Here is a 27,329-nt window from a genome sequence, read left to right as displayed (position 1 = left end):
AATCAAGCCAAAGAGACACATTTTGGGGTGGCCAATTCTGATCCCCCACAATGCCGATGAACCAAAAGCTGGGTATAAAAGAGAGTGGAGTGGTTGCAGTCGTGGACAGAGATGTTTGTTAATATGAAATGTGAGAATTAATAAAAGGAGACTGGACAACTTGGGTGCCCTTGGAATCTGCCATTAAATATAATGGAACAGATGGCAGAGTGCAGCCATAAAGGACAAAAGGAAATGTAGACAGTCAGTGTATTACTATATGTATGAGTGATTGTTCACTTACAATAAATAGTAATATAGTTCACCTCCATTGATCTGATATTTCCCTCTCAGTTAGGTTTGTCCCTGATTACACATTCCCTGGCATGTTGGAGCCCATCTGTTTGTACTCTGCACAGAGCCTTGATTGATACAGTAAATCAGTAACAGAGAACCTGGAGTTCTCTTCAGTTCTGTACCTTCTTTCTCCTCACTCCCACCTTTTACTACAGTCTTTGAATCTGGAGAGAGAAGCACTCCTGAGAAGCCATTTCAGACCTTGTGTGGTAGCCGACTTACTCTGCTTGTCACAGTCCTGCTGCTCTCGTTGGTGAGCCTGGGACACTTGTCAGCTTTGATAAACTCATGGAAATCCCAGGCCAGGCATGATCATTAAAGTCACATTGTTTACATCAGCTTGTACTGAGCTCAAATATACCTTTTGCAGTAACCAGCAGTGTGGCCTTGTATATGACACTTGCTTTGTACTAGGCGTTTTACCCCCATTGTTTTTATAAAGATAATAGGAGGAATAAATACAGTGAATGCCTATTTTATCATTTTAGTGTGAAGATTATCTTTCAGTTGTATAGTACTTTATAATTTACAGGACATTCTCAGGAATGCTCTCTCATCTCTGTCTCTTTTCTCTCCAAGCTATTATTTTCCTTTACTTATTTAGGTTTGATCATGAATTAGGCTTATTTTGACATGTTAACTATTTTATTTCATAAACATTCTGTGTGATTTTTTTTCTTCCTTTAAATGTATGAGTTCTTTACTCCTAAACTCCATCTGGGCTGAGATTATTATGCCTTTTCTACTATCTAGATTAGAAATGGCTAAAACTGCACAGAACCAACAGTTAGGTCTAAGAGAAGAGCCTGGAGAAGAAAATACAGAGCTCATTTTAGACTTTTCCCCACCATCTGTATCATATCATTTATGTAAGCATAGCTTTCCTCTCCTAATTGCCCAAAACCTTGAGGATGTAAGTGTGAGGGTAGCAGCATGCCCCTTAATAAAATAAAAGTGATTATATTAGTATTTTGTCTTTAGAGATTTCTTGAAAACAGTGGCACTCTAATGACTTCGTAAAAATAATTTTATATTGGTCTTCAGAAGGTCCCTGATGCTGTGAAAAGGCAGCTTTGCCAGTTTTAGCTAGACTCTTCTCCTAAAGCTGTGGTCTTGGGCCATTGCAAACTGAGTTGTTTTTATTTTTTGTTTGTTTTTGTATGGTTGACATTTTGCATGGTATGTACAGTTGTAACTGTAGCATTTGAACATACAAATTATAGTCAAATTCATTAAAACATGAATTCTAATAATGAGTTTTATAGATAGAAAGCATTAAAATGCTTCTTTATTTTCAGAGTTGTGATCCTTCTGTCTTAGCCCCCTTTACTGTCTTTGTGGTCAACCTAAAGAAGCATGCTAACACTATTACTGAAATAGGCATTGATTTCTTGAGTGTTGCTACTAGAGTATGTTCAGGTTTTGACACTTTGGTAGCTAATTGCCCTATAAATTATTTTAACTGTAAATTAACTTCTCCACAACCAATGTCCTGTGCAGGAAAGAAGAAATCCAGATAGAATATGATAGAGGTAGAAATATTTGTCTTTTTGGGGACAAAAAGAAAGCATATATATATACTAAGGGGAATGTGGCCACACATAAAGAATTAAAATAATCTGGTTTTAGGGTGTCTTACTATGATTTGAATAGACAATATGTAGGTTGGTATATTTATATGGGTGTTCTTGCTAACATTACATTTGCTGAATATGTAAAATGTTTTCATGTTTATATTGACTCTGAGCACACAATCATTGTTCTCAAAGAGTATTTGTTTTTGTTGGGGAGTCAAGTGTGGCATAGTAATGTAGTAGAAAGAGCACCAATTTGAGAGTTGAAAAGATTTGGTGTCTTGACCCTATTCTGGCACTTACTAGCTGTAAACAAACTAAGTTAGCCTCTCTGATTAAGTTGAGGGATTGGAGTATCTGATTTCTAAGGTCTAAATGCCATAATTCTTTGGTGACTAACTCGCAAAATCAGGAGAAAACAGTATGGCCACGTAAAGTGATAAATTGAAGGGCTGTCTTTGTCTGAGATCATTTTTTATGTTATCAAAGACACTATGATTTTTTTTAAAACTACAGTTATAGTCACTATAAATGTAAAGATTTCTTCAACAAGGTGATTGAATCAGCCTGGAGACAGAAATCACACCTTAATTTAAACAAGGGAAGTTGAATCGAAATAATTGTTAAACTATGACAGCAGAGTACCTGTAAAGATGTAAAGAGACTCTAAAGCATACCCTAGGACTGGGGGAAAGTACCCAAAGAAGGAAGGCTTGTAGGAGGCTGAGGGTCAGAATTCATTGAAGCGGCGGGGGTTGCAGCTCCACTGGGTTGCCTAAGCCAGAGCTGGTCCATAGTCGTCAGGCAAGCAGGAAACAACCTTCCAGGATGCAGGCAAGTGATGCTGATGGGAAGGCTCACAGAGAGAGTGGGGTGCTGCTATGGGTATGAGGCTGAGAGGGCCACAGGATGGTGGTCATTGAGCCCAGGCTGAGGCAGTGAGGTCACTGAGGGGTATGGTCTTGCCACCACTGGATGTCCCCACTCACATATGCCACTGATGGACCACGCAGCAGGAGCAAGAAAAAGCAAAACTGCAGCACAAGGGAACTTAGAAGAGAAGCCTCCTTCCCCCTGTGATGTCCCTCCATCGCCCTCTACTGACAAAAACTTAACATTGTGCTCACTGTAATGCAGAAATGCTTGAAGAGTCCTGTCCATTATCACAGAGCAAGCATTGAAGGGTGAATTTGGAGCTCAGAGCCAATAAATTCATAGCTGGCACAGTGCAATTAGCTCTTTTCTCCACAAAAACACATATGGCAACTTTGAATTTCTCAACTATAAGTGAAGACATTGCTCCCAGGTCTCTGCTGTTTGTTCCGTTTGCCCATAAGCTGTATATATAGTGCCTGGATTTTCCAGAAGCTCATCCAACTGTAATGAACTGCTTCCCTCTTGCTCTTTGAATCTAAAGCAAAGTGAAGTCATTTTCCTGATAACTTACATCTTAGTTGAGCCACTGATATATCCAGAACCTTGTTAATCTTGAGCCTGGAAAGTAGTGTTCCCTCTAATGAGTGCTTGCTCATCTCCCTTGAGACCCACTGCAAGCCTGCCTAGCTCTATTTCCTGCCTCTTAAAGGGCAAGCAAATAGAATGGAGATTTTCCCAGGTCCAGTTCTGGTTTCCAGCTGACTGTTTCCCTATCAGAAATCAGAGGAGTGGTGAAGCCTCTTTTCCCAACTTCAGTTCAGACCAATGGATGTCTCAGGGAAGTAGTTGGAAGTAAGCTGGAAGTGTCATTGTCATAGATCCACTTCTTGCTCATCAAAATAGGTATACTTTTGAGGGCCGGCCCCGTGGCTTAGCGGTTAAGTGCGCGCGCTCCGCTGCGGGCGGCCCGGGTTCGGATCCCAGGCGCGCACCAACACACCGCTTCTCCGGCCACGCTGAGGCCGCGTCCCACATACAGCAACTAGAAGGATGTGCAGCTATGACATACAACTGTGTACTGGGGCTTTGGGGGGAAATAAAATAAATAAATAAAATCTAAAAAAAAAAAATACGTATTTTATTTTGTATATTTTATATTTATTTTATATAAATATATATTTTTAATATGTATATGCTGTTTATCAAAATAAAACTTTTGTACTGTTTTCCATGTTATTGATAATAAGCCCGAAAATTTTAAGCTGTACTTAAATTGTAGCTTTCACATCACTGTTGCATCTTAAAATGTTTGTCCATCTGTTTGTTGTTTCCTCAATTTATCAGGGTTTTATACTCTTTTCCCTTGTATTTATGTATATACCCGAAAAGTAGAGACTTCCTTTTGTAAAACCTTTTGTTAAGCTTATGAGCCTGAAGTTCTTTCCTATGTGAAATGAATTTCTGATTTTTTTATCTAAAGTTATTTCCATTCGTTTCCTCCAGTACACTCAGAAGAATAACTGACCACTACTCCACTTATTTAGAAAAACATAAATAAAGATATTTTAAGCAGCTCAGTCGTTTCTGAGTGTGCTCCAAAGCTAGTGTAAGACTTCTTTCCTATCCCTTAGCTTTTCACTATTGTTTATACTTAGAACACTTTCTACATTTCCTTTTTAAAATACAATAGCTAAAACTTCACATATTAATCTAAAAAGTATCTGATAAATTTAGCACTAATGAAAGAATGCTATCTGTTATTGGTTAATATATTAACGTAGGGTTGCTGTGTTTTGAATCTCCACAATGACTAAAATATTGCTTTTACAACTGTTTTAAAACCATTATTTATTTTATACTAAACATGCTATGCTCAGATCTTTTTCCCTTTAGAACTTTTTGATTTGAGTGAACTAGCCATACATATATAGATGCAAATACATATAAAATATAGTATGTATATAGAACAGAATGTGAAAACTTTCCATTTCATCTTGAGAATATGCTCTAATTATATTAATTCATATTTAAAATTAATATAAATAACTAGAGAGAAAAAAAAATCACAATACCATTAAATCTGGCCCATGACACTCTTCTGTTTTAAAAGGTTCTTAAGTCATAGCAAGCCTTGTCTTTTAACTGCTATTCAGTCACTAATCCTTTGTTACCATCTTTGGTAGTTTATAACAGAATCCAGAGGGTCAGTTATAATATGTTCCCTTTAGCATTATTAAAGGCGTATTATTTACTAGACTTTAATTTTAGGTTCAAATTTTTCCTTCTGTTTTTAGAACCAAAGATAAATAGAATTTAAAATCCTTTGGTAGAAATATTGCAAAAATAGCAGAAGAATCCCCTTTATACAAGTGGTTACCAGTCGTATTCTAGCTAAAATCGTTATCCTTTTGCTGCTAAAATTGCTTTAAGTTTTCCCAGAGAGCTGTGTCTTTCACAGTCTCAGATCTACTACTTCTTAACTAAACTGCGTTCTAAATTTGAAGAACGCTTGCAGGCTCGCCTTATATTTCATTATACTGTGTAGTTTAAATGTTATATAACATCTGTTTAATACAGATATTGATTTTAAACAATACAAATGAAATTGATCAAAAACAGGTTGAAATTTAAAGATTGAAATAAGAGATATAAGCATAATGATTAAAAATTCAAGTCCTCCTTCTGCCAAGGCAGTGACCTTGATCTATTTATTTGGTCTTGCTTTCTCATCTGTTAAACTGGCTATAATACCTACTTCGGGAAGTTGTTATAAGAATAAATGAGATAATGAATATGAAGTGTTTAGCATTATGTCAGACACATGGTAGGTGCTCTATACGATTGATGTTAACTTATAATAATGTATTTTTCTTACTATATTATAGTTTTCTTTTTTTAGAATACACTATTAGGTAGCAATAGATAATGCTGTGTTTAAAAATATTAACAACATAATATCACATGATTTTACTGAATGAACAAATTCATTTTTTACAAGAATGCGTTAAATAATTTCCCTGGATCTTTGCCGTAGTACTCTCATTGTGGTTTCCTGCAGTGGCTTGATGTATGATGCAGTAATGAGTATAGAATTAGCACGTAAAACCAGGCCATTTTGTACCCCTTCTAATTGCTTACGTAGTCAAGTGCCAAATTCTGCAATATAAAAAGGTTCTAGTACATTATCTCTAAAACAGGTAGTAAGGTTCTAGTGGAGTTTCTTTTCTATGTCTTTCTATTATTTTTGTCAAGATCTTTAATCTGTTAAATCGTGATAGCTTTGCTGGTAAAGTCAGTGTTTTCCTCATCTTTTGTATTCCCAGCAGACTTAGCACATAGCAGGTATTTGGCAAACAAAATTACTCAAGAAGAATCTGAAAAAATGATTTACAACTTAATACAGAGGATTTAATTGGTATTTTCTTTTTTGTAAAAACGTCTACTGTCTAGTATTTCTGCCTTTCATCCTCCTACCCCACTTCTAAGTGCTTGCAATGCCCAAATAGTAGAGCTACTATTCCTCATTACTGGTGTGTATATTAGGCCCTAAATGTTGTCATGCACACATGGTAAGCCATTATTTACATCCATTACCTTCCTATTTATTTATACATTGGACTCTTGAAATATGCTTCAATTTTTAAAAACCACAGAGGATTCTTTTTAGCATACTGATTTATGGTAACCTTCTGTTTATCATGCAATCCAAGTAGCCTATGTAGAAACTCTTCAAAGTTAACAGTGTTATCTCCCCCCTTGAGATAAAGAGAAAATAAGAATGTGGCAGAAAAGGAATAGTTAAAAGGTTTAAATCTGCCCCCAAGTGCTTTTCTTACTGTCAAACAGCAGCAATTTGAACTGCATCCAGTTTTTGTATGTTAATTGCTGCCATCCATTTCCCCGTGGCCTCTGATGAATATTTTCAAGAATTAAAAAAAACAGACAGACTGGAGTCCCAGGATGGGCTTACATAATATGTGAGACCCAGTGCAAAATGAAAGTGTCGATCCCCTTGTTCAAAATCAGTTAAGAATTCCAAGATGGCAACAGCAGAGCATAATACCGAGTGCAGCCCTTGTGCGACTGCATGGGTCACATGCTTGTGAAGCTGGCCCTGGAGGTTTCCCTATTTCTGGGGAGTGGTCTTCCTGTTGGCACTTTGCTTAGCAGCTCTTCAGGGAAAATACTTTCATTGTATCAGAGAGAATAAAGAGATGTGAACTCGCCATCATGAGCATACACTGTGATTATTGGTCATTGTAAGATGGTCAACAAGGCCACAGAATTAAGAATAAAGAGATAATTCATTCCATGAGTAAAGATTAAGCCCTTTGAGGATAGAGAAAGCAACAGGGGGAAAATAAGCGTTTATTTAGTGTCTTCTTTGGATAGGAGCCATATTAGGCTCTTTTTTTATACATTATCCTGGTTTGTCGTGTAAGCCTTATAAAGTAATTTTTTTTTTTTTTTTTGTGAGGAAGAGTAGCCCTGAGCTAACATCCGGTACCAATCCTCCTCTTTTTGCTGAGTAAGACTGGCCCTGGGATAACATCCGTATCTTACTCTACTTTATTTGGGCACCACCACAGCATGGCTTGACAAGCGGTGCGTCGGTGCATGCCCGGGATCCGAACTTGCGAACCCCGTGCCGCCGAAAGCAGACTGTGCGCACTTAACCACTACACCACCGGGCCGGCCCTAAAGTAATTTTTATTACCCCATTTTCTACATGAGGAAACTGAGCCTCAAGGATATAAAATAACTTGCTCACAGTCACAAAGTAAGTAAATGGCAGTGTGGTGATTGCCCACATCTGTCTTCATACCAAGCCCATGTTCTTTCCGTGGGTGTTGGTATCGTGCTTAATGTCCATCCTTAGGGGCTGATGGCCACAATACAAGTGCAGCATTGAGAACCAGGTGCAAAAAGTAGAAGTGCCGTTAGGGAGGGAAATTTAACCTGGTGGTTTCTGTCGTCTTTGCAAGCTGAGCCCAGCACAGACTGAGGCCGTGGGCCATCTACAGAATGTAGCATATAAAAAGTCCTTAACCTGACCAGGCAGAAACTGTCTCCCTTATGATAGACTAATGCAGTGGCCACAGGACAAATGTAACATGTTGGAGACAGAAGATAACACCTTGATTGCTCCAATCTAATAGCTCCTACAGTAAAGGCAAAAAAAAAAAAATAACCTCAAGTGATGGATACCAGGCTTCAGTAAGTACAGTGACAGTCTGTGAAGCATCTTAAGGGCCAGTTTATTTTAGGACAGTATATTCCAAGCTTCATTCGCTTACGTTCTACTTTTTCATGATTTGACTATGTGTAAGTCGAAACCATACCATTATGGATGTAATTAAATCTATTCTATATCAGCATGAATGGATTTATCCTAACTAAAGCACTAGTCTTCTGTCCTCAGTCAAGCCACTCCACTAACTGTTAAAGCTCATTTGCTCTTCACTTTGTTCAACTCATATTTATTGAGTGCCTTATATGTTCTAGGATCTGTCTGCCTGGTGTGGGTTGTAAGTAGGGGTGGGGGGAGGAAGAGAAGTCAGAGATGAGTAGGACCTGGTCCCTGCCTCAGAGGACTTCAGAATGAAGTTATCCTGCAATTTTGGACTGTTCATAGAACACTGGGAAAGCAGGATCGAGGGAGTACCAAACTGCCTGGAGGAGGTGGGAAACTTGATGCAAAGGTAACCTTAAGCAAGAAAGTCTAAATGAATAAGTAGGAGGAGTTCACCAAGCAGATTTGGGAGAGTCATCTTCCCTGGACTTTGGCTGGATTTTTTTTATTTTAACTTTTCTGATCATGAAATAGAAGATATCAAGTTTTTTGAAATTATTGAATTCAATTCAATAAGATGGTTGTTATCTAGAAGTTCTCAGATTACTAAGATTGTTCAGAAACAATTTTATTTTAGGCCTGATGAGTCAAATAATAGAAACAAAACCTAACCATAACTTTTTTGAATATTTTGATTTATAGTTCTTATATCCATAATATAGAATATAGATGTATGTGTGTGTACTTCTTCCACCTGAATATCTTTTTTATACAGATTTTATAGAATAAAATGCCAACTACTTTCTTCTACTGTTTCTTTTATTTTTCTTTGTAAAAAGGAAAGTTATGACAAAAAGTGATTTATATATTACTTAACATGTGTTTACCATTTTCTTTTTTTTCTTTTTTTTTTGCTTTTAGTGTAAAACTCTTTCTGGAGTCTGTGACCACATCATATCCCTGTCATCAGATCCTCTGGTTTCACAGTCTGCACACCTGGAAGTGATTCAGCTGGCAAACATCAAACCAAGTGAAGGGCTGGTAAGAGATACCAAGTTTATCAAAGCCACTATTCATCAGTGGACAGCTAATGATGTGAGCAAAGCAGCCTCTGAATATGGGAATCTGTGAATTTTAACAAACTTTGAACATTTTGATATTTTTTTCTAGAGGAGTTAAGGTAGCAGGAGCTTGTCATGATAAGAAGTTTTATGAAGATAAATGAAAATGAAAGAAAATTTAAAATGGTGATTTCTGAATTATCCTGTTTACTTTGGTAGTAAATTAGCTTGTATTACACTCTTTCACTCCCTACCAAAGTTCTTTAGGTTTAAAGGAAGTTTAAGTTAAACATTTTATATTAAGATCCACAATGTTACCTGCCCATGCAAGTGGGTGTTTTGTTTGTTTTGCTTTGGTTTGTTCTGGTTTTAATAGGTCTTTCTTACCTTAGGTTGTGTAAGTTAAATAAACCTGATATTCTTTATAACTCACATCCATTCTTTCTTATAAGGGTGAGTAAGCAGGTGGATATTGCCAAAACTAGGGTAACATCTATGATGTGTTTTTTTATTATGTAATAATAAAGATAATCATCTTCAATATTTTGTTCACCTGATTGAAAGTTGTGTTGTCTCTAAATTTAACCCAAGGGAGAACTTATTCTTTAATAAGTTTCTAGAAAGAAAGTGTTACCGCCCAAAAAGTGGGTTCATCTGCCTGCTGCAAGACATGCCAATAGTCAAGAGGCAAGGTGGTAGGAGAAAAAGGACTTTTTATTACAGCTTGCTAGCAAGAGGGAAGATGGCCAACTAATGTCTGAAAAAAAACCATCTTAAGGGGCACAAAATCTTATAGCAGTTATATAGGCTGGTGGGTTATAGGGGAGGGGGTTAGGAATGTTGACCTTCTGGTGTTACAGACTGGGAGTGCCATACCAGATCTTTCCGTTTTCATTGATGATGGCTATCAGCATAGATGCTCTGTTTGGGGGTCATCACATTCCTAAGGAACTCAAAAGAACAAAGTCATCATCTTATCGCAGCTGGAAGGTACATGCACAAGCAGGGGTCGTAAAATCTACAGAGCAGTTAGATCTCCTGGAGGGTGCATATCCAGCTGGGTTAGTTAGTCAGAGGTCATTCAAAGTTACAATAGAGTTTCTTTTCTACAATGGCTTCCCTCACGTCAACCGTGTCTTGAGCCAGTATCAAAAGCATATAAAATTAATGTTAATGAGGGAGAGACAAAAAACAAGAAACTGCCTGGAGAGCATCTTATCTACTACACAACTATTACATGTTAGTTTGATGCTACAGTGTTTCTACTTTCTCCCTGTAGTTGAATTTTCAAGGAATACCGTTAATGCTATTTTAGAAAATAGAAATCTTGGAAACTTGCATTAATAATTTAACTCAGATAACATATTCTTAAAGATCTCTAAGCAGGTTTAACTTTTTTTTTTTTTTGATGAGGAAGCTCGGCCCTGAGCTAACATCTGTTGCCAATCTTCCTCTTTTTGCTGAGGAAGATTAGCCCTGAGCTAACATCTGTGTCCATCTTCCTCTACTTTGTATATGGGAGGCCACCACAGCATGGCTTGATGAGCGGTGCGTAGGTCCGTGCCTGAGATCCGAACCTGCAAACTCCGGGCCACTGAAGCAGATCACACGAACTTAACCACTACACCACCAGGCCTGCCCTGGTGTTAAACTTTTTATGTGACTTTTCTTCTTCAGTTATATGTATTAATATAAATGTTTCAGAGAGTAAAGCCTTCATCAGCCACCAGTGGTTTTTCATTTTGAAGCCGTCTAGTCTATAAAGTGGCTTTTCTCCTGATAATTGGCAAATTACTTTTGGGTAACCATAGTTCCTCGTGCTTTTGTGGCTTTTATTGTTTTCCTGGGAAGATGGAAATCAGCATATCAGACGTAGCTAGCAAATATGCCATCATCATAATCTGTAAGTGTTATATCTAACTTTGATTAGTTTTAAGAGCTTATTTCTAACATTTATAAATTTATTTGAAGTAATACTTATGATTTTAAATTCTTACAGTCTTAAATTCCTTTTGGTTACCTTTACAAAGTCCAGTTTTATTTAAAGCATCTTTCAACCTATAGTATTAAAGCTTTTTCTTTATGTATCTCCCCTTTCAGTAGTTATGAAGGAAAGGAAGCTTTTAAGCATGATTTGTAGAGTGGGAAATTATGAACTAATATTATATTATATTAGACTAGGAGTTAGAACACCTGGATACTAATCACTTGCGTAAAATAATAGCTGTGTGATCTGGGGAAAATGGGGGCCTTGATATTTTTATCTGTAGAATGTTGGGGGCATGAAGGGGTGGACTATATCATCCTTAAAGTTCTCTCTAGCTCTATGAGTCTGCAGTTCTGAGGATGGTATTGTTCTGAGAAAAGATCCTGATTTTTTTCCCTCTAATTTCCATTGAAATCGTGGGAGAAAATAACCATTTGGAGTGAGTCAACACAATGCTAATTAGTGGACTTTATGAAATCCTGATTTTTTTAAATGAACATATAGCCCTGGACAGGTGTTTTATTTTTTAAATTTGAAAGAGGTAGATCTGGGTCTGGTCTTTGGAATAGTCATGAACTGAAAAATGCTAAGAACCAGATTTCATTAGTCTGGGACAGAGTTGGAAAAGAAAAGAAAAGAAGTGAGTGCCTATTATTTGCCAGGTATTTTCTTCACAACTCTATAGAGTAGGTATTAATTTCCTCATTTTGCAAATGAGAAAATGGAATCACAGATCTTCACCAATTTGCCCTATATTATATACAGGTAATACACAATAGAGGTAAGGTTTAAGTCCAGGTTTATTCTAAATAAAGTACATCTTATCAAAGCTTGTTCCGTTATCCCACATTTAAACTTGGAATTGCTTAAAGGGAAGTGTGAGAAGTTTAGGAGGATGACTTTAAAATTGAAAGTACCTAGAGAAATCCATTTTTAAAGAACCATCGGCAATTCTTCATTGGGAAAATATTTCCAGGGGAGGAAAAGAAAAACCTGAAATGTTGAATATTAATAAAAAGAATTAAGTATAAAGCTATTTCTTGTGTTTCATAATAGGGGAGATGGAAACTTTAAGTGACTTTTTCAAGGTATCATTAAAAATCAGCCACCTTTAAGTAAGTTTAGTCAGTCACATTTGAAATAAATAGGTTTGAGGATTTTGGTAACATTTAGCATGTGCTTAGCCATAGGAAGTGTCTAAATGGTAAATGAAGGAAGGAACTAGAAAGAGGTGGGAGAATATCAAGCTTTAATGAAGTTTAATTAGCTTAAAACATCTGCAGAAAGTCTCCTGCCAGTTTCAAAACAGAACCTCTCTCATAGGCAAAAGGTAACTGCTTTGTTCTTCCACTGGATAAACTGGATAGATTGTTCATCAGCTTTCTTGTTCATCAGCTGTCCTGATTAGTCACATCTCCTAGAATTTCTTAGTTTTGAGAGTGCTGAACATTATAAAGAATGGTAGGAAATGTGCTTAGTTATGATTAAAACATGAAACTAGCTTCTAAAATGCTTTTGAACAACAATAATTAGCAGAAAATTAAATGAAGGATAATGAGAGCTATTGGAACATATGAAACTAGATCAGAGCCAAGAGATGAGTTGAATAGAGAGGAAGGAGCTTGGGGGGGCATCCTCAGGGAAGACTCTTGGCCTCAGAGAGTTCTTTTACTATTTAGGCACTTGGACTATCTCCAAATATGCTTTATTCCATTGACTTGCCTGTGAGGTTGCTTTGGCTCCCGTTGGTTAACTCACATTTGGAGACAGAGTGAAGCAAATGTCATTGTGGCAAGTGGAGCTGGAGAGAGGGAGCTGTTCAAGGCAGGTCCAGAATTAATTAATTGGTTTAAAAAAAAAAAAAAAAAAGGAAGAATGAAGGTTTTAATGAAATGGAAGACCAGATTTGTCTCAGTTCCATAAAAAGAGCCATTTGAATTACATGTCCTCCTGCTGTTTGACCCTTTCTAAGAGGTGAACAAGTGATCAGATGTATTTCTGTGGAGTCTTCATTATTCAGAAGATGATTAGTTTGAAACTCGTCCAAGCAACTTGGTTCTTCACTTACTTTCTTGTGGTGCCTGACTTTTGGCCATTTTTCTCATTAGTACTGCCAGAGGGAGATAAAAAGGATGAAGAAGTCAGTTTTGATTATTAAAGCCAGTTACAACAAATGGTTTATTGAGATTAGACTGTAATATCTTCTCTAAACATTCATCTTAGAATATTAGACTTTATGACCTAATCATTTATGAAATATCTAGAGCTCTTGTAAAACACCTTAATTCCTAATCAGTTATGCACAGTGTTGAAAGAAGTGTAGAGAGAAATATAATGAACTTCTGCTTACAGTTGTCAGAAGAGATGGGGTGATTAATATAAATTTGTGAAATATCAAACCCAGTTACTCTTTATAACCACCTTGCACATGGTATATGTATGCTAAAGAAGTCTTAGTCTTTTAAAATAGATGGTAAACAATGAATGTTTGATTTTAATATCTACAGTTGCCAAATATTATGTTTTAATAAGAAAATTGAAGGTACACAGCTGTCCCGTTAATAAACTGATAAATCAGGAGCCTAGTGGTTGAAAGTGTGGTCTGGAGTCAGACTGCCTGGGCTTGAAACTTGGCTTCACCATCTTGGGCAGATTCCCCAGCCTCTGTGTACCTCAGTTTCCTTATCTCTAAAATGGTTTCTATTGTGAAATAAATGTTAAACACTTAAAACAGTCCCTGGCACATTGTAACAAGTAGGTGTTAGTGATGATGGTGCTAGATAATAATGAGCGATGATTGTTTTGTATGTCCAAGCAATATATATTGTTTCTTTCATTGTATTTTTCTACTTTATCCTCTCACAATCCTTCTACATAAAAAACTACAGCAAAATTTGTGTGTCTAGCTCTTGCAAAATATACTTTAAGATCCTCTATTAATTTAATGTTATTTTAGTAATTCCTGAGGGGAAAATGATTGCAAGGATCTTATCCTCTTTTAAGTTCCATAATAGCACCATTATATTTACCTTGCAATAAATAATGGAATAAATATTAACTTCAAAAGTAAGTATGTTATGCACTTGCCACGAGTGTAAGGTTGAATATTACCATATGGTCTTAGCCAAGAACTACTAGCCAGTTTCTTAATTAATTTTTGTTTGTACTTCTGTTAAGGTTTATTTATTTTACATAAAGTGATGAACTTTCATTTAAGAAATTAGAGTTCACAGGTAAAGGAACATCTTTTAAAATTACATTCATTTTGTTTCACATTAGAAATCCAGGCTCAGCCATATTTGGAACTGATAGCAACATTTTAGACACAGGACATTACTGAAATGACTTTTCAGAATTAAAAAACCTACCCAGTGACTTCCTAACAGTTCCATACCATGAACTTTAGTGCTTCTTGCTTTTTTTTTCTTACTTATTTTCAGTGAAGACATATGTACATTCAAGTCTCTACGTATATAATTATCATAAAGGTATGGGAAATTAACATTATAGTAATTGTCTATATAAGTGCTTAAATGTATGCTTTTTCTGAAATGATATTGTTGGTTATTGTTAAATCCCTTATATTTCAGACTTCAAGTTCATTAAAATTAGTATTTTTTAGTTTTGAAATTAGTATTTTGAAATGCAAAGCACTTTTGTAGGTAAAACTCAGGTAATTTTTCTCCAGAGAAAATTTCAAGTACCAGAATCTTCCTTAGAGAGGAAAAAAGGTCATTCACTGTATCATCTACTTTTTTTTCTGATTTGCTTAAATGAGAATATTTTAATATTTAAAATGTGAATACTTCCTTGTGATATTTTTTTCCTTTAAAGTCCTATCACTGTCCATAATTTAAAGTTTTCGTTTATTCTTAAAGCTTACACAATTTCAGGATTTCTGGATGATCTTTAAACTTTAATGAAGCTTTTTCTAAAATGGCTTTATTTAAATGGAAAATGGAATCTTACCCTCTTTATTGCAAGGAGGATTTGCCATGTATTACCTCTTAATTATTGATATAGAGATGATTGGATATAGTTATTAAAACTTCATTAATAAGAAAGAAAGTCGGAAAATACAAGATACCACAAAAAAGCAAGAGGGAAAATGTTTATATTAATATTTTATCACTCTTCTGTCTCCAGTTAGTTGTAGTTGAAATGGCTCTTCAGTAACCTACTTTTTGTGTAATATGTATCAAGCTAATGACATACCAATATTTGAATTTCCTATCTTAACTTTTATTTTGCCACAGAACATGTAGTATGGATTTTGTGGGGAATGAGATGTGGCCTTTCTTCAGGATATTGAATTACTATGCTGCATTTTAAAGTTTCATAGACAGTTCACTTATCAAGTAGTTATTTGATTGAGTACAGACTTCTTCAGGCAAACTTTAGAAACCAGAATATTCAGATAGGAATTTCTTAGCAGTTTAAAGACAGCATTATTGATCATGGATTCATCCCTGGGGCCTGTGGCAATTTTCATTTGATAGGATAATTTTATTTTTTTGTAAATGAGGTTATAACATACTTGAAAATATTTCAGTTGCTTCACTTTTCTTCTGATGCTGTCTTTTTTTTTAGGGTATGTATATTAAATCAACATATGATGGCCTCCATGTAATTACTGGAACTACAGAAAATGTAAGTGTTATGACATTTCAGATTTTGGTGTGTGTTTTTCCTTTTATTGTTAAACAATTTATATATCTCATGTAATTGAGGTTGACTTCTGAGGACATGAACAAATTAGGAGATAAAACTAAAAAGACATACTGAGTTAGTAAGTGGTAGTTTTGGGAGAATTTCAGTCATTTTATTTATTTTAGAATTTAGTAAATTTAGCTATTTACTTAAAATAAATCAAATGTTTTCTGTTTGCAGCCAGAGATTTGTCTTTGTTAAGTATTTTCTGGTTCATGAGAAGTTATTGAGACATCTGAAAAAGAATCCACTTCCACCTGTCAAATAGTTCAGTTATATTAAGAAACTTAACTCATAACCGGCCCCATGGCTTAGCGGTTAAGTGCGCGCGCTCCGCTGCTGGCGGCCCGGGTTCGGATCCCGGGCGCGCACTGACGCACCGCTTCTCCGGCTATGCTGAGGCCACGTCCCACATACAGCAACTAGAAGGATGTGCAGCTATGACATACAACTATCTACTGGGGCTTTGGGGGAAAAATAAATAAATAAAAATTAAAAAAAAAAAAAAAAAAGAAAGAAACACAAGATAAGTCAGGTTTTCTGAATACTTGCAGTATAATTCAGCTTAATTCAGTAGAGGGGCAGCATGGTATAGCTCAGTGGTTTTCACAGTGAGATTCCCTCCCTGGACCAGCAGCATCAGCCTCCCTTGGCGACTTGTTAGAGATGAAAATTCTCGGGCCCCACTCCAGACCTACTGAATCAGAAACTCTGGAGACCAGCCTGTTTCTTAATAAGAGATTCTGTTTTAACAGGTGATTCTGAGACTCACTCAAGTTTGAGAACCACTGCAAGCAGTAGGTCCGAGTCCCTAGGCCTAGGTCCTACAACCAGTTCTGCATCTTAATGGCAGAGTGATTTTTGGCAAGTCACTTACCCCCTCATTGCTTTAGTTTCCTCACCTATAAACTGGAAATAATGTCATCTGCACTACATACCTCACGAGGTTCTTGTGAAAATCAAATAAGTTAATAAAGGTGAAAGACTGAGCTATAAAGAGCTACAGAATTGTGAAGTGATCATGTTGGGCATTAACACGGTCAGTGTAATAGATTTGAAAAGCATAATAAACCATTATTCCTGCATTAGGTTGTCCCAGATTTCCATCCTACTCTTTTAAGCAAGTGCTGAGCTTTGAATTTTTTTTTCTTTTAGAAATTCTGATAAATTGTATGTTTATGCTGTATTCCTTCAAAAAAGACTGAGGTGGAATTAGTCTCAAGTTATTATTGATCTCAACGTCTTACCAGCATTTTCTTTCAAAAAAATCAACATTCTCTTCATCTAATTCACCTATTATTATAATCATTGATTGATTTTTTCCCCCCTGCTTTTCTTGGTTTCTTGTGAAAGGTGAAACACATAATGTACTTTGCTTTTGGATTGCTGTACTAGCTTTACATTTGGTATTAAATATGAGAGTTATATGGGATCAAGAATATCAGTTAAATGCATATTGTCAACTATTTAAAATTTTTAAATGCAGTGAGATACTTGTAAACTATACTCTTGTCACTGATCATTCTCATTTATTTGTACGTTCATCTGATCATTTATTTATTCATTTGTTCTTTTAACAAACCTTTGCTTCATGTCTGCTATGTTCCGGGCATGGGGCTAGGTATCAAAAGAATTTTTAAATTAAACTAGCTTGCTGCCCCTAAGGAGTGCAAGTATAGGTTTAGCTGTGTAAACAAGTAGTGAAATTTGTATAGATGGACAAAGGAAAAAATGGTAAATGCTGCCAAGTGAAATCAGAGAAGGAATCACAGAAACGGTGATTTTGAACTGTATCTTGAAGAATTGGTAGGAACCTATCTCTCTGTATTGTCTGGTGTCTGTAAAAAAAGTTGAGCACTATGCCTTGCTCATATTACTTAATAATATTTGATAAATGGATGAGTGATCAAAGAAAGACTGATTCTGTGTGTAGTTCAGATATGAACCATATATTAATAGTTCATCATTTAATTCTTCTTTTTTCTTAAAAATATGTTACTATTTTTGGTACCCTCAGTCATTGATCATTAGGAGATCTTGTGTTGAGTCTTAGTAAAGCTGTTCACTAAAGTGGGTAAGTTATTTTGCTTTGCGATGCCTTGGTTGCTTCGTTTTCTCCTATGAAAAACGAGAGGTTCAGACAAAACAATCTCTAGGGTCCCTTTTAGCACTGAAAGTCTATAATTTATATGACTTATTCCATTTTCTACTTATATGTGCAAAAAGTTGTTTTAGTTTGAGTTTTATGTACCAGCTATCATTTTCTTTTACATCCTGACTAGAGCCATTTGCTTGATACTTTTCTTTCACACTCCTTTTTAAAAAGATAAATTGTGAGCCAAGTAGGGCAGGGACTTACTCTGTAGTTACAGTTCTGTTAAAGTAATGATATACAAACTTTTCAGAATTGTTACTTGGTACTTGTCTGATTTGGTAATATGCCCGATTCCTTAAGGTGCTGTGAAATAAGTAGATTTTTTTTTCTTGTTATGACACCATTCTTAGGGTTGGATTCACATCCTAGATGAACTATCCTCTTAATGGTACACTTGTGTTATTATTACTTCAGTAACTGAAATTCCCTGGGATATCATCTTACCTTGAATTCTAGCCTATGGCAAATAATTTTATTGTGACTTTTTTTTTTTTTTTTTTGTGAGGAGATCAGCCCTGTGCTAACATCCGCCAATCCTCCTCTTTTTTTGCTGAGGAAGACGGCCCTGGGCTAACATCTGTGCCCATCTTCCTCCACTTTATATGGGACCCCGCCACAGCATGGCTTGCCAAGCAGTGCGTCGGTGTGCGCCCGGGATCCGAACCAGCCAACCCCGGGCCACCGCAGCCGAGCACGCGCACTTAACCGCTTGCGCCACCGGGCCGGCCCCCAATTGTGACTTTTAAAATTTGTTGAACTGAGATTATATTGGTTCAAGACTTCTTTGATTTTGAAATAATTGGAAATTAGGAATGAATAAAAAATAAAAGAACTAGAAATCACTTTTAAAGTAAATCTTATTCCAGGGTATCAAAAGTAGCGTTTTACTTTGCAGATTCCATCACCATGCCATTCTTCTTTAGCTTTCAGTAGATACTAATAAATAATATTACAGTATTTATAGTTGTGTTTGATAGCTAAATTAACACATATATAAATAACAAATATGTTTTTTCATAAAACATTTTATTTATATTCAAAAGTCCGTATACATATTGTCATTAAAATGTCTAATAATATGTATAATCAATTATTAGTAGTCACTAGAGGAAAATAAAGAATAGTATTTTAAATTTATTACCCATACCTACAATATTATAAAATTTCTATCTTAAATCTCATTTTAGTTTCCTAAAGACTTCATAAAACTTGGCAACATTAGCTTACCAAAGTTGTTTTTTGCTTTTTTTTTGTTTTGTTTTCAATTTCTTATGGGAGTAAAGAAAAAGGTGATGAAATTGTTACATCCTATAGAAATGTTGGCACTTTAGTTTAGTGTGGTTTTGTTTGCCAGTATATTACACTGTATGAAGCATAAGAAATAGGATGCTCTTATAATTAGACGTTTAGAGAGAGAGTGTTATATAATGTAACTTTGAACTGATGGCTATCCGCCTTTTAATTTACTTTTCTCAGTTATTCAGAATTGATGATATTAATGATGAAATAAATTAACAATTTAATCATCACTTGGCAAAGCTTTGATGCTGATCATAAGCATATACTTGAAAATATTTATTTGCTGAAGTTAATGTGAATTACTTGTATTAAAGGGAAAGGATCAAAGTTAAAAAAGATAATGTTTTGAAATATATTTTTGAATCAGTTGCCTGTAGAGCCTAATACGGTTGTCTATATAAAGTTTGCAGAAGTTAATACCAACTTTCATTTTCCCTTAATGCTCTCAGAAACATATTGGTCTTTTATAACATAAATATATGTTGTTTTGCATTTCTACTTTCTGTCATTAGTTATACATAGAATACAAAAAATATGTTAAATACTAGTAACCTTTTTTATTAGTTTAATTCCTTAAAGATTATAATTAAATTCTTGATCTAATTTAAAGTGGTGAACTCACTGTAGTGTTTCCAGAGAGAGGAAATGACTGATAAAACTTATGTTCTTTATCATTTCCTTTATGTTAAATTTAGTCACCTGCAGATCGATGCAAGAAAATCCATGCTGGCGATGAAGTGATTCAAGTTAATCATCAGACTGTGGTATGTATAATTACCTTATGAGTCAGTGGGAGGAACTAATATAAAGATTGGCTAAAACTTTAAAATAATGCCAATGAAATAAAATGCCTGTTTGTGTACAAAATAATTGAATAGCCTTTTTAAAAACAACTGAATGACTATTCTTCTTAATTATTTGATGGAATGTAAGGCATGGTTTTAAAAGAACGCAGAATATTGGTGGTGGCTAAGGTTAGATATGCATTTCTATGTTGACAGGTATAGGATAACATTATACACCCCATGAACTGGGATAATTTTGGAATAGAAATTAAAGTGACGATACATACAAATTCAACTTTTTCTTGATATAGCTTTTAAGTTTCATTTTACAAATTATTGAATTACCTAGTAGATATGTTTTGTAACAGCATACATTTATTCATCTACTTTAACATTGATTTGTTCATTAAACTGTCTGGTAGATTTGTTTATTTTTTAATGTCGATTTTTTAAAAAATTTTGAACTTTAATAGCTGAATTGGCTCTTCATTTCCCAAAAGAGGACTACAGTTTTAGTTTTAAAACTATTGCACTTAACTAAATAAGTTCATAAAATTTTCTTGCTGTGTGAAACTCACAAATCCCTTTCTAGGCTAAGAATGACAGTGGCATTCTGTGCCTGTGGTAGATTTTCAATGGCTGTTTTTCATAATCTTAGATTTAGAAAATAAACATTGTATGATTTTCATTTTGGATTATTTTCTATAACAGTTGATTTACTTTTTTCTCCTATCTCTGCCAAAATAAAGTGTATCATTTAAAAAAATGAAGTTAAAATAATCTGATTATTAATATAATAATCCTCATTTAAAAAATAGTTTTTTTCTGGTAAATATTCTACTTATAGCTCACTAACTCTTCAGAGTGAGTAATTGTTTCCTGTTGCACCTAAACTAAATTTGCTTTTGCATGTTCTAGTCATAGAAGAAACTTTTAAAAAGAGAAGAAAGGCTATATTTTGGGGGTAAGAAGACTCCTGTGAAGTCTGATCTTTCTCAGTGATTCTGATTTTAAGGCAGAAGCCATTTCAGTTTTGGCTTTGTATAAACTGAGAAGTTTGTGATATTTTGGAGAGAGTTTTGAACACTGATAATTAAATTCATATTTCTTCAATGAGTTCATTATCTAAGTGAATAAAAGTTAATGAAAGTTTAAAAAATTAAACATGTGAGTATAAGATTAATACTAATTAATACAGAATGTTGGCAATCGACAAAGCCTTCCACACTGTGACAGTTATGATAATGAGAAAGTGCTCATTACTACAAACCATACAAAGTGGTTGTCCTGACTAAAGTTTCTTATCTCCCAGGATGAGGATTTGGGCAGTGGCATAAAGCAACTGCTTCAGTAAACAGGCAGCTTCTCCCTCTTCTAAAGTTCATGCTGCCTCCGTTTCTTAAATGTGACCTTAACAAATAAGACATCTGTTGGATAGTTGGACCAGTTTCTAGGTGGTCAATTCTAAGTGGACAGAAATTAGTCTCTAATGAAAAATAAAATTGTTTAAAGGATACTCTTTGTGGAGCAAAGATTCTGATGTTTATCACATGAATATGAAAGTCTTTAAAAGACAACAAGTGAACTAATAAAATCTGTGTGATTTGTTGGTATTTAAATACTGTGAGAATGTGTAAATACATCTTTTCATCACGGGAATATTCTAAAATAGTTGAAAACTATACAGAATGATGGTTGGGGGAACTTGCTTCCAGTTTTTGCTCTGAAATTGACTTAGGCTTTAAGCGAGTCATGGTAACTATTTAAGCATCTGTTTGCCTTTTTATAATAATAACCATAGCCAACACTTACTGAGTTCTTACAGTGTGCCAAGCATCATGTTAAGTACTTTACATATTTTATGTCATTTACTCTTTACAGTAATTCTACAAAGAAGGTGTATGTGGAAATTGAGACTGAGAATGATTATTTAACTCACCCGTAACTCAAAGCTCTGACTCCAAAGCCCAGACTCCCTCCCCAAACTCTAATTATAAAATTATCAAACAAGAGGGGAAAAAATTCTAAGAATTATGTAAGTAAATCTCAGGATTCAGTGAGAGATTAAGTGGGGCCAAGTGTGAGAGAAGAAGAAAGGAAGTGAGTATTTACATAACTGGGGTACTGAATCAGCTGAACTGAAATCAGAAATGGAGTTGAAATTTAACTTTACTGCCACTCCTAACTCACTCCTTTCCTTCAGATAAATAAGATATGTAAAACACCTATCACAATGCCAGGCACACATTAGGAGCTCAATAAAAATTAACTTTCCAACCTCCCTTCCTCCCTTTTATCTGTTACAACAGTTGGGCCAATTCGAGTCCAGTTCCTTGGCAGACTGCTGTTATAATTTAGAAATTGATTTTGGATGATAGAGACATTCTCTGACAGGAAAATACATTGAATTCCATGAAAGTAACATTCCTTAATAAAGGGATCAATTATCAGATTTTCTTCTTTGTGTTCAAGTGAGAGGCATATTTGTGCAAGAACGGTGCATTTCACTGCCCTCTTTTTCTTGCTTTTGTCTGCGTTGTGGTCTTTACAGGGCTTTTAACTTCTTACTAGACAATATACAGATGTGGTGAAATGGAAATTATATGGGTTTTGTTACTATGAAAGGTTTGATAGGTAGATATATTAGTTGAGTCAAGTATAAATTATTTGTAGTCTGCAATTACCCCTTCTATCCCTACATTCATTACCAGGGACATAAGGGGTTGGTTATGATATAATAGTTACATTAAAATACAACTTAATACATTTGAAATACATATTTAATATTATTTTTTAACCCAATAATTAATTTACCAGAACAGTGAGATATTGCCAATATTATTCTGTACCAATTTAGACTCATTAATGAAAAGAGTAATATTTAATCTTACATTTTGAATGTTATTAGCCAAGTTAGTATAAAAATGTTATTAGCCCAGTTGGTATTTTTTTATAATTCTAAAATTTCATATTGCTACAGGTAGGAATGTACAATATAAAATCCTATAACTTTTCTTATTTTAAAATACATAGAAAAGCAATTTGAAATTTTTCCCTAAGAGTCTGAGAAAGTTGAATGAATCACAAATGAATTCAAATACGATTTTTTGAAATTGATAGTATGGTATATCTTCAAGATGTCCAATTAGATGTGTGTATTTCTAGTTTGCTCTTTTTTTTAAAGTATATTTTCTTACTTGAAATGAAACTGGAAATTTTATGTCCTTTTTCATGTTGCTATATTCTTTAAGTGGCTTTTAAGCTTTTCAAATCAACATACTTCTGTGGCTGAGAAACTGTGGCTGCCAGGTAGGAAGAAGAAAAAAATCATGAACGTTCAAGCAAAGCAGACTGAGTCCTATTGCATGTCTTCCCCGCCAGTGAAGATCCAACTCCTCAAAGGCTGCTGGACTCTCCCAAGATTTTTTCCGCTTCATCTGCCACTACATCCCTCTCTCTGAGAGATACCTCGGCATAGTTTGAACCAGCAACTCTGCCCTCATGATGCACTTTTAACACGTTTTTTTAGCTGATGAGACTAATTATAGTTATTAAATCTATTTGGGCATATTCCTAATGAATCTGTTAAATTTCATCTTTTTGGTGTGTAAGTGTTCTAAAGAGTCTATCCATACTAAAAACAGATACTTTCTTCTTAGGAATATCATTTGAAAAGAGTGGCATATGTGATGGTTGAATCTAGCATTTGGAAAAATTTCATTTTATTTTATGTAAATATTAAAACATATTCACTATTATTTTGAAAAGTCTCCTGGGAACCTGGTGACAGCGTTCTTGCAAGAAATGGTTTAGTAGATCTGGCTATAAAGGCTACTGGAATGGAAAATAATCAGGTTGGGATAGTCAAGAAGAAGATAGACTGCAGTAAATAATGAGGATGTCAGACGTTGATTAGTGAGAGATGGAAGATGAGTATTATAAGCTAGTGGTTTTTGTTAACCTCCAACTGGTGAACATTGTTGAACAAGACTTGCAGGTGATGGCAGAGGGGCTGGGGGGAAGGGAACAAATTGAAGGACTATTGAGTCATCTGGAAAGATCATTCTAACTTCATTTATATAATTCTCAAAGGTGCCTCCGTTATTCTCTCATATTCTCACTCTTGTCTCTCATTTTTGACTCTGTCTTCACCCTCTTGTTGCTTCAATCCAAAAACAGCAGGAGAGTATTGTTCAAAGGGGAAGCCAACATAATCAGAATGGATGGAGAGCGTGTTAACCCAGTACAGCCCAGCTCTCCTTTTCCCTCCCTCTCACCCTACAGCCTTGTCCCTGGACTTCAGCAAGAAGGAGTGGCTCATTGAGTGGAATCAATACCATGATACTGGCTAACACCAGATCTGTTTTTTTCTCTCTCTCTTTTATAATTTACTAAATTATTGTCTTTATTTTTTAGATTTCACTTCTAATTCTATTTTTTTTCCTTTCATTTACCATCTTCATCTCTTCTTAACTATTTTTCCTCCATTCTTCACCTCATTCAGTTTTTTTTTCTTCTTGCCTATTTTCTTCTGTTCTCTTTTCTCAAAGAAGAAAGTATCTTATAATTCCTTATACCCAAAATATTGAGACCTCAAATAGCAATATTTCTGATGCACCCTACATCTTATTCCTGTAAACACAACATGTTGCTGGAGTACAGATTAAATATATTAGCATGGTGTCTAACATATTGCTTAATAAATGGTTATGATAATACCCTAAAATAACTGTTAGGATTCTAAGAAATTGGTATGCTAAACCAGAGCAAGTGAATCGTTATCTTTTCAAAGGGAAAAAAAAATCATGAAGAGACAATTAAAAATTAAAGGAAACAGTGCATCATAGATTTCAATTAGTCATAGTAATATTTTATTTCAGATTCTACCTTATATAGTGGGTAGTTTATGAGATGATCATAGATTTTTTTCTTTTATTTTACACTGAACGTTGTGGAGTTGATGAGAATGTGTGGAAACTGGTTTTGAAGTGCCACATATTGATGTAAACTATATATTTTGCCTAGAGAAATCAATTCATTACTTTATTATCCAATATAATTCATGATTTTTCTGTTATCAAACTAAAATTTATTATCTTAAGTCTATGTAAAGGAGATAAGTTGTATGATGCCTTAATAATGGTAACTTCCTGTTAACCAATTTATTTTCTCTGCAGATTTCTGTATCCTGATTTGTTTCTTTCTTATTTGTGCAGTTCTTACTAGCTTCACCAGGAAAAGAGTAATTGCTTTAAAAATGGTTACTCTAATTTATTTTTATTATTGGAGTACGTCTTACAGTGTCAACATACAGTTATTATGATCTAGTTATTTTACATGGAATTTAAAAAGATTTCCTTATAAGTAATTATTTTGTATGTTTAAAATGTTCTTACTGATGTTCTTACTTACTCTGGCTTATTAAGTGTGCAACTCATTTGCAAAAGAGTATCAATAACTGCAGCCCTTTTTCTCCTTCTATCAAAAAGGCAGAAGTCGGCCAGTCACAACTGCCTAATCCACCTTCTGTCTGTAGTAGGGGTGGGAGATTAGTGACAACATTTAACTACCTGAAGAAGATAAAAAATTATTGCATGAAAGGGAAACACATTAGAGCACCATAAAATAGGAAATTCAAGAGATAATGATAATAATCTTAAATTCTTTTTAGGTCATTTACCCCTAGGATTCAAATACAGGTTTTATCCACTAAATTAACATTCTGATCAGCATGGTGGCTGAAATTTTAGGTAATGTAGCCCCTGATTACTGTTACATTTTCTCTCATCTTATTACCCTAATACTGGGCAATAAAGGATTTTTAAAATTAGGACAAATGACAGCGACAGGTCACTATGGCCCCGTTTAGAGCTGACATTGAGTTACCTTTTTTGTCTGAGTTGTTGGATTTCTGGTAAAATGATTTCTAAATTGAAAGTATTTACAGCCATTATAGAAGTTCTTAAACTAAAATTTTTTATTAATAAAAATTTAGAATGCTGTTTATTTAGCTGTATATATGCATATGTACACATGCTTTGTTTTTTTTTTTTTTTTTTGTGAGGAGGATCAGCCCTGAGCTAACATCCATGCCAATCCTCCTTTTTTTTGCTGAGGAAGATCGGCCCTGAGCTAACATCTATTGCCAGTCCTCCTCCTTTTTTTTTTTGCCCTTTTTCTCCCCAAAGCCCCCGTAGATAGTTGTATGTCATAGTTGCACATCCTTCTAGTTGCTGTATGTGGGACGCTGCCTCAGCATGACCAGACAAGTGGTGCCTCAGTGCACACCCGGGATCCGAAACCAGGCTGCCAATAGCGGAGCACGGACTTAACCGCTAAGCTACGAGGCCAGCCCCTGTTTTTGTTTTGATAAATACAGACATCTATTGCAATATTTGCTAGTATTTTCAAATAAGCATATCTTTGTTAAATGTCTACCAATAAATGACATTATAAAGATTATTCGTAGCAAAATTGTAAATTTTTAAGCATGTTACTTTTTGAATACTAGGGTTTTGATTATGTTCTAACTACTTTTTTAATTTGGATTCCTAAATTTAAGCATGATTTTTTCATAGGTATAGATGTTTTCTTCTTTCTCAGAATTCTTATAAATAAGATTTTTAGATAACAATGCTTTGTTTCATCCCTTAGCTTTGGTGACTAGGACTCTTCTTTTTATTTTAAAATACACATATTTCCAGTGTCTTTGCAAGAAGAACATGAATGAAATAGGAAGGAATGACTGAAATGTAATAATTTTCAAGTATATGCAAACAAAATTGTTTTAAAGTTTAACCCATGTAAATATCTTATAAAAATTTTAGTTAAAAATCTGTATTATTATGGATATTTTAAAATATGTTACTGATTTTTTCAGGGATGAAGTTCTGTGGTATGATCAAAGATTCACCCCCACAGCCTTTCACTGTGATATGATTGTCTTCCTCCTCCATCTCTCCCTAGCAGAGGCTTTCAGACTCACTCAGTTTTATCTTTTGGAGAAGTTAAAGGACACAATGAATGATGATGAAATAAAAATAAAATTGGCTTCAATTTGGTTTTCTATAGCATATACTATAGAATGTAAACCATGAAGTCCCCACAATAAACCTTTGGCCTTCAGAGACCACAACATTACCAAATACCATATTGAAATGGAAGAAGGGAAAGAGAGCTGTATGTTCAAGATACTAAACTATACCCACGGTTTTTGAATCAGCTTGCCACAGAAGCAGAGACATCAGTGATAC

General features: G+C 34.9%; 1 protein-coding gene across 4 annotated transcripts in view; it reads left to right on the top strand.

The window, feature by feature from the left end:
* The window catches only part of CNKSR2 (connector enhancer of kinase suppressor of Ras 2), a 251,073-nt gene that overhangs the window by 100,452 nt on the left and 123,292 nt on the right, over window positions 1–27,329 (top strand). For all 4 annotated transcript variants that reach the window (XM_087427479.1, XM_004435189.3, XM_004435188.3 and 1 more), the window contains exons 6-8: window positions 9,001–9,120; window positions 15,718–15,777; window positions 19,987–20,055. In XM_087427479.1, coding sequence (XP_087283605.1) covers window positions 9,001–9,120; window positions 15,718–15,777; window positions 19,987–20,055 — 249 coding nt within the window. The remainder of the gene's footprint in view (window positions 1–9,000; window positions 9,121–15,717; window positions 15,778–19,986; window positions 20,056–27,329) is intronic.

The sequence above is a fragment of the Ceratotherium simum genome, chromosome X (genome assembly GCF_057802395.1).
Source record: "Ceratotherium simum simum isolate JZ-2026a chromosome X, ASM5780239v1, whole genome shotgun sequence".
NCBI classification, from domain to species: Eukaryota; Metazoa; Chordata; class Mammalia; order Perissodactyla; family Rhinocerotidae; genus Ceratotherium; species Ceratotherium simum.
The sequence above is the reverse complement of the archived record's forward strand: the minus strand, read 5'-3'. Positions and strand labels throughout refer to the sequence as shown.